Source organism: Primulina tabacum, chromosome 12 (assembly GCF_025594145.1).
Source record: "Primulina tabacum isolate GXHZ01 chromosome 12, ASM2559414v2, whole genome shotgun sequence".
Classification (NCBI taxonomy): Eukaryota; Viridiplantae; Streptophyta; class Magnoliopsida; order Lamiales; family Gesneriaceae; genus Primulina; species Primulina tabacum.
This window is the reverse complement of record NC_134561.1, coordinates 32,754,302-32,762,924: the sequence shown is the minus strand read 5'-3', so window position 1 is coordinate 32,762,924 and position 8,623 is coordinate 32,754,302. Positions and strand designations below refer to the sequence as shown.

At 29.6% G+C, this 8,623-nt stretch overlaps 1 protein-coding gene across 1 annotated transcript; it reads right to left on the bottom strand.

The window, feature by feature from the left end:
- Positions 1 to 240: 240 nt before the first annotated feature.
- LOC142521046 (ethylene-responsive transcription factor ESR1-like) lies at positions 241 to 1,470 on the bottom strand. The gene has a single exon (XM_075624228.1). The coding sequence runs from the start codon at positions 1,455 to 1,457 to the stop codon at positions 354 to 356; it is 1,104 nt and encodes a 367-aa protein (XP_075480343.1). The 5' UTR covers positions 1,458 to 1,470; the 3' UTR covers positions 241 to 353.
- Positions 1,471 to 8,623: the final 7,153 nt, after the last annotated feature.

Sequence of the window (8,623 nt, the reverse complement as noted above, 5' to 3'; positions counted from 1 at the left end):
TTAACCCCCAAAAATGAAAAATGGTCATCCTCATCCCCATTGCCATCCGTATTGTATTCTTGTTAGGTTTAAAGGCAAGAAATTCATCACCATATCAATGCACAGGATAAATGGCAATTTTTTGAATAAAAATGAGCAATTTCTTGATCAGCTCATACAAATTTACAAGAAATTGCACAAATAAGAAAAATAAAAATAAAAATAAAACATACATTAATCTATATAAATTAACCAATCTATTTTAATAGACGTACATTTATTACATTAAATAAGATTAATGCATATACTTAAGATAGTTTAAACCTCACAGACAATTTCCATCACGCATTATGAACTTCAATCTGCGGTGAGACCTAGAGCTTGTTGGCAGTTAAAAAACTCTCCCAGTTAGCTTGATAATCGTAATCAAGCCCCTGAAAATCGACGTGCGACGGGGTCATAGAGTTCGATTCAACCCCAAGAAAACTGCTGGCAGATTTAAGATTATGATAAAGCAGTGAAGAATTTATTTGGTTATTGTACATATTTTCAAAAGCTTCATAGTTATCGAGTTTGACGGAACTCTCAGACATATCCGGCGAAGGAGGACGAGAGTGAACCGGAGTTGGCAGTGGCTCCGCCTTAACCTCCGTAGGCTTTGGGAAAAACCCGTGTAGAACTTCTTGAAGCAAACCAGAATCAGACCTTTCGGTTCGGAAAAAATCCAAACAATCAAGGTCGTCACAGCCGGAGAATCCGCCGCTGTTTGTTAGATTAGAACCACTGATACTGTTTTCTGAAATTTGAGTGGTTAAATTACAAGAAGATTCCAGGAAGGCATTTGAATATTCCGTGATTTTTTCTTGTAAAGGGACGTGGAAATAGGACGAATCTGGATTGTTTTGTGAGTTAAAATAGTCGCAAAACATAAGCATGTTCATTGGATCTCGGCTCCTCACATGGCTGGATCGATTGAAATGGAGAAAATCAGGGTTTCTCGAGGAACACGATGAAAAAAACTGGCGAGGACCCATGTGATCTCCGACATAAGGATTAGATGACCTGACGAAGCTATACGGATGGATGAGATTCTCCGGAGCGGCGCAGTTTGCAGAAGAACTAGGGTACACAAAGTTCGTCCTCGCCTTCATGCCGCGCATGGCACGAGCTGCACAGTCGTAGGCGCAAGCTGCTTCCTCCGCCGTGTCGTAGGTACCGAGCCAACGCCTTTCTTTGGACTGGGGGTCCCGTATCTCTGCGGCATAACGGCCCCACGGACGACGTCGGACGCCACGGTACCTAATGGTGACGCCGCCGCCTGTTGTTGCTGTTTCCTTCAGGGCTCTTTTGTTGGCACCCGTGGAAGAGCTCCCCATGCTTCTCTTCGGCGCCAGGGCAGCTGGTGCAAGAAGTGGGTCGGGTTCCTGTATGTTGGCCGTGAGAGCGGCGGCGTTGAGCCTCCGCGAAGCTTCTTCCATAGAATGTATAACAAATTATCGGAGTGTATCGTAAAGAAGAAGGTGGTGAAAGCATGTTGTTCAAGGCATTTATAGTGAATTAATTAGAGAATACTCACTCGTGTGGAGGCCTCTAGGCTAATCCGTGTCTCCGCCGTATACTATTTAGATTAAACTTGTTAATTAATAATACAATATATGCGTACAAATTAAAATATTTTTATATAAAATGATTTTTTTATTTTTATAATATTTTAAATTTTAAATTTCAGATAAAAATAGAAAAATATTTTATTAAGATTTTTTTATTAAAATAATTTTTTATGATATTTTTTGATTAAATGAAAATGAAATATTTTTGTAATTATATAGTGATATTTTCGGTTTATCAGAAATTATACTATGACCTAAAGATTAGTTATTATATGATCTCATGTATTATAATATGAGTGGGTCTCTTGTGAGACGGTCTCACGAATCTTTATCTGTGAGACGAGTCAATCTTCCCGATTTTCACAATAAAAAGTAATAATCTTAAAATAAAAAGTAATAATTTTTCATAGATGACCTAAATAAGATATCTGTCTCACAAAATACGACTTGTGAGAACGTCTCATACAAGTTTTTGCCTTATAATATACATATATATAATAAAATTTCAATCCTAATTCAATATTTTTTTATATTTAATTTTAATCATTTTTTCGACGCTATTTCAATATCCAATGGAGCAGATGTTGCACCAACACAACACTTGTATATACAATATCGCTGTCATGTCAACATTTTTCATTAAAATCCTAATTAAAATCATTAAATGATTGAAAAAGATAAATAATATGAAATTTTAGTTATATATGTGTGTGTGTGTATATATGTGTATATGTATGTATATATAAAGATATTGGGCTAGTGTTTAAAGATAAATATATTTTGATATATATATATATATATATATATGTATAAAGATATGGAGCTAGTGTTTAAAGATAAATATATCTTAATAGTGTCCGTATGATAAAATATTTAAAATACGATATGGAGCTTTATCTGTGAGACGGGACAACTCTATCGATATTCACAATAAAAAGTAATACATTTAGCATAAAAAATAATTTTTTTTCATGGATGACTCAAATAAGAGATCCGTCTCACAAAATACGACCTATGAGATCGTCTCATATAAGTTTTTGCCTACGATATGTTGGGTTATACCATATATGACATAATGATACAAACCGAGTAAGTAATTAAAATTTTGGGATATGTAAATTGTGGGGAAAATTATATATCTTAGACAAATGGAGGACAATGTCACAGTGTGTTGCAAAAGTTGGGAAAAAATATTTTAATAAATAGAAGTAATATTTGTTATTTTATAAAAACATGACGAGGAAAATAAACTAAAAGTATTAGGTATGTATAATATTTAATTTATTTATTCGAAACCAAACATTTTGAAACATTTCTTTTTGGCAATATTTGTTGTTTTTTTGGCGGTAAATTTGTGAAAAATCAATATGTAAATCTTTGAATTAAAATTCAGTACCTCAACACAATTTTTTAAATTTAGTACCTGACAATGATATAATTTTAGTTTTAACTCCCTAAAACTCAAAGTTACAATTTTTTCCTTTTATTATTTAAAAATATATAATTTTATCCACAAAAATTACACATGTCTTGCTTATCTAAAATATAATTTTTTAAAAAATCATTTCTCAATTATCATGAAATAAAATTAAATACTTATTTTGACATACAAAGTACCTATTATGAGGTTTCGGATACTTGATTTCGCTATTTGAATAATCCAAATGTATAAGAAAATACTATATTTTCGAGTAATCACCACAAATTAGGCCATTGTTGATCTTTTAATGAAAAATGCATTATGATAACTTATTTTGACTTTATGAATGTCATTATCAAACTATATTTTGACATCCCCAAATAATTAAATATGAGTATTTAGAGAGTAAAATCATGTATTTGTAGAGTCTAATTAGATATTTTTTGTATCAATTTAGGTATCACATTTTACTTCACAAATGACGCCATCAAAGCCACTTAATATTAATTGAAACTCAATTATTTTCTTACACATTTAAAGTATTCAGATAGTCAAATAAAATATTTAGAACCCCAAAATAGGTATTTTATCGGTCAAAATAAGTATTTTACTAATTTCACGATTAGTGAGAAACTTTGTTTTTTCAAAACTTAGATGACATAAATAAGTCATCCTAACGCAATTTCAATAAAAAGACTAATAATTATAGAATTTACAGTGATTGCTCGAAAATCAGTATTTTCTTACACATTTGGAGTATTCAAAAAGCCAAATTAGTATTTGGAATTAACTCCAAAATAGGTACTTTGTAGATCAAAATAAATATCTAATATTATTTCATGATCAATGGTGAACAATGTTTTTTTTTTAAACTAAAATGACATAAATAAATTATTATAATGCATTTTCATGAAAAGACCAATAATGACCGAATTTGTGTTGATTAATCGAAAATATTTCTTATACATTTGGAGTATTCAAAGAGCAAAATCAAGTATCCGAAACCCCATAATCAGTACTTTGTATGTCAAAATAAGTAATTACTCTTATTCTATGATAATTGAGAAATAAATTTTTTAAAAAATTATATTTTAAATGAAGAAGACATGTGAATTTTTTATGGATAAAATTATATATATTTTAAATAATAAAAGGGAAAAATTGTAACTTTGGGTTTGTAGGGAGTTAAAATAAAAATTATGTCATTGTCAGGTACTATATCTTAAAAAAATGTGATGAAGTACTGAATTTTAATTTAAAGATGTGGAGAGGGATTTTTCACAAATTTACCTTCTTTTGGCCCTTTTAAGCATATAATTATATAAATATAAGTTCTATTACTTTTGAGTCTCATAATAATCATTTTCAAGTTACAATATCTTCTCTAAAATTTTAAATTATAGTAGAAAATAACATTTAAAATGTTATTTAATTAACGAATTCCACAATAAGAAATTAAAAATATATATCTTTCTTTAGTAAAAAAACTATAACCTATTTGTATACATGGCCCCCAAATGGAGAAATTTTGATCAATAATATTTGGATTTAGAGAAAAAATGACATCCTTAATTAAAATAGACAATGTTCCATTGAATGATCATGTTTTTAATCAAAGAAGATAATAAATAAATAAATAAAATTTAGTTAATATTTCTCCAATTCTATTATACGGAAGTGGGTATCATATAGGGATGGCAATTTCCTCCGAACCCATTGGAGGATCCGATGCCCGACCCGAATAGAAGAGGGTATGGAGAGATTTTTAGACCCAATTAAATAATTGGGTAATCGGGTATGGGGATTTTCGGGTTCGGGTATGGAGGCGGGTTTGATATAATCCGACCCACACCCGACTCGAATACCCGTTTAAATTAATATACATAAATATATATATATATATATATATGTATGTATATATGTATATATATAGTAATTATATTTATTTATATTAAAGATTCATCTTCTCAAATCCAAGTAAATCAATACTTTTTCTTTTCTCTTCCCTTTCACTTTCACTTTTACGTTTCAAGGTTTTACCACTATTTTATTTTGCATTCAAATTCTCATCTTTTCCACTGGTAAGTTTATTCCATGTTTGACTTCAAAAATTGAAAAATACTTTACTTCCTGATTATGGTTCATTGTATTCCTTTTTTGTTTGCATATTTCCCAATTCATTTTAGGGTTTTTTTAACCAATTAATTTTGGGAGTTTGGAATGTACGTGACTTTGTTTTTTTATTGGTTTTGGTTTTGGTTTTTTTTTTAACTTGGACTATTTTTAATGTTTTGTAATTTTTTCTACAAAGTTTATTTTGCAAATTTTTATCATTAATAATTTTTCTTATTTTTCATTTAAATAATTTTTTAAATATTCATAACATCATTGAAACAATTTAAATTTTAAAAAATTCAATTGTATATGATAATAGGATATTTGGGTAGGGTATGGGTATCCGATAATCTGATGAGTATGGGGATGAAGATGAAATTCAATACCCGATGGGTATGGGGATGAATTTAATAAATGGGTATGGGGATGGATGTATGAAATCCGACCCATACCATACCCATTGTCATCCCTAGTATCATGCTTAATTAATTAAGAATGGTTCAATGATGTGTGAAAAAGCCACATTTTTTTATCCGCTCATATTTAATATTATTCTATTTTTATCCATCTTTTCATATCTTTAAATATATTAATTTTTTCAAGTTCGAACAAATATTTTATTATATTAAGACATTCATACGAGTAAAATTAGAAATTTCATTTCAAAATGTATTTTTCATATACTTTATTAATTTGTGAAAATATACACAAATCTAAATATATGAGACGTAATTGTTTTTTGAAATTTCAAAAACACAAGTATCAAATTTAAATCCTTATATCGGTTTTAACAAAGAATTTTTGATCTTATGAATTGATTTTTCAAAGGACTGACATGACATGAAACAATAACATATCAACGTTTCTTAGGGTTGTTATTAATATTTTAATTATCACGTTAATATTTTCTGATCTTATGAATCACTCAAACAAAACGAGATTAAATTAATTTTTAGAAAAAAGCTAAAGAAAGAACAATGACCCAAGGTAAAAATAAACATTTCAATATGGACAAAAATTTGTGTGAGATGATCTCACATGTCGTATTTTGTGAGACGAATCTCTTATTTTGGTCATCCATGAAAAAATATTATTTTTATGCTAAAATTATTACTTTTTATTGTGAATATCGGTAGAACTAACCCGTCTTTAAGAAAAAAATTCGCAAGATTGTCTAACAAAACAACTAATTTTCAATACAATAAACAAAACAGTTCTTTGAAGAACCAAAAAAAAAACATTTAAATCAAAAGAGAGAAAATTAAAAAGGTCTGCATCGATTGATGAGAATGTCCCAATCCAACATGAAAGAAAGAGAGAATCGTGATTTGTAACAGAATCTCAAGTGCGATTTCGTTCACTGGTTTCAAGAAAAGTGCAACTTTATCTGAATCATGATTATTACAGTGGCGGCGCTCAGGTTTTGTCTCTTCCACTTTGATATCAAATACACACATTTCCCCTTAATTTCTTTCTGTGATTTACTTATTTATTAGCATTATTATTTGGGAAATCTTTATTATAATTTTATATAATATTAAATAACATGATATATAGAATAATTTTTAATTTTAAGTTAGTTTTCGTATTTTCATTTTATTGTAATTTTTTTATTTTTGTAAAAATGTAGCATTATAATCATGATTATACTATATATATATATTAAGTGTGAGATGTTTATACTCAAAAAAAAAAAAAGTTTTATTAAAAATAAAGTTAAAATTAATCAATTAAATTGAATAAAAATAAAAAAAATGTTTCATAAAAGCATTTAAAATATGAGAAAATTACGATTGCGTATTATAACTTGATCAATTTTCAATTTTAGTCATTAAGTAGGTGTTTATTATTATTTGTATTCATTTTTCACAGAAACGTCGTCACGACGTCTAAAATTGAAGACGCGATACTTAAAATTGATGAGATAGAATCAGAAATTTAATTGTTGTTAGGGTTTGAAAGCCAAGGGTACTATATGATTTCACATGGCTTTGTCTCCACCAGCTAGGGCTTCGTTGGATAGATATATGTGGTCTACTCTTACATTTACTCAGAAAAAGAACGGAGATCTGGTCTGATTGTCTCATTTGAAAAACCAAGTTTCCAGATGAATTTGGTCCAGCAAAAGTGAAATGAGATAAAGAGGAAAATGTTTTCACTCATTCTTCTTTGAATGGTATTACATACTCGATCTGATTGTTTTAAAATGTAATAAATAATACTTTATCGCAAACGAGGAGAATTATAATTTTAGTAATATATATTTGTTTCGTTGGAATTCTGATGTTTTATGTTGTCAAATTTCATTCATATGTCGTCATCTTTGGTTCTTATTTTTTTTTGTTCTTTTCCGATGTGATATCAATATAACACTGACTTTATGCCGACGTGACACTCATATATATATGTATCACATTAACACCCTAACGAGAAAAACTCAAAAATTGCAAAAATTAAAACACACGCGAATAATATTTAATTTTGACAAAATATATACGCTCAGGTTAATTGCAAAATATTTAATTTAAAAATTGCAAATATATATATAGACACACACTAATGACTAAGATAAACTTGAGAATCGTAAGACGAACATCTACATTATAGTGACTCAGGTTACAAAATGAAAGATACAAGGAAAATAAAGTGTTCAAACTCGAAAATGATAATCGCCAAAACATTTATGTAGCAGAAGAAAACCCTACTTAAGTGGTGTATTTTCAAGCCAACACGTTTAATACTCCCCTCAAGATGAAGAGCGTATATTATGAACACCCATCTTGGACAGCTCTATGTACGAAATGGGTTGACAACAAAGATTTAGTGAATAAATCTGCAGGTTGTAAATGTGAAGAAACATAAAGAACTTTGATGATGCACCTCTGAATCTTTTTGTCGCACGGCATGACAATCGATTTCCATATGCTCCGTGCGCTCATGAAAAACATGTTTTGGAAGAAATGTGGATGGATGCTTGGCTATCAAAAAATTGCTGGAGTATCGTTTTCTCGCATCTTAGATGCAGCGGAAGTTTAAAAAATTTTGTTCCGACGTTCAAAACGTTTTTTGGGCGTCGTTTATATGATTCAAAACATTCATAGGATATTTATATCTATTTATTTTTCCGTATTTTAGCGCTGAACACCAAACCAATCCAAAATTAGCGAAGTTGGTCCTTCTTGTAAATCTCTACAAATGAATCTTCTTCTTTTGATCGCCTAATCAAGTCCACGATTGGTCCTTCTTATATCGCACTAGATTTAAATGAAATTTTCATCGAGATTGGATCGTCAGAATTTGGATCGTCAGAATTTCCGAAATCCGGCAGCGATGCAGTGATGTTCAGCGATGATCAGACAGCGCTGATGTACCGATTGTACAAAACTTGTTCATATAATGAAAATTGAAAATTTCGAAGATCAAAATTTCTAATGATCTATTTTTTGAACTGTCAGTTTTTTGTGAAGGTTTATGAACTCCTTCACCAAAAATAGACAGT

Coding starts and splice junctions, on each gene's coding strand:
- LOC142521046 (XM_075624228.1), bottom strand. CDS start 1,457: ATGGAAGAAGCTTCGCGGAGGCTCAACGCCGCCGCTCTCACGGCCAAC.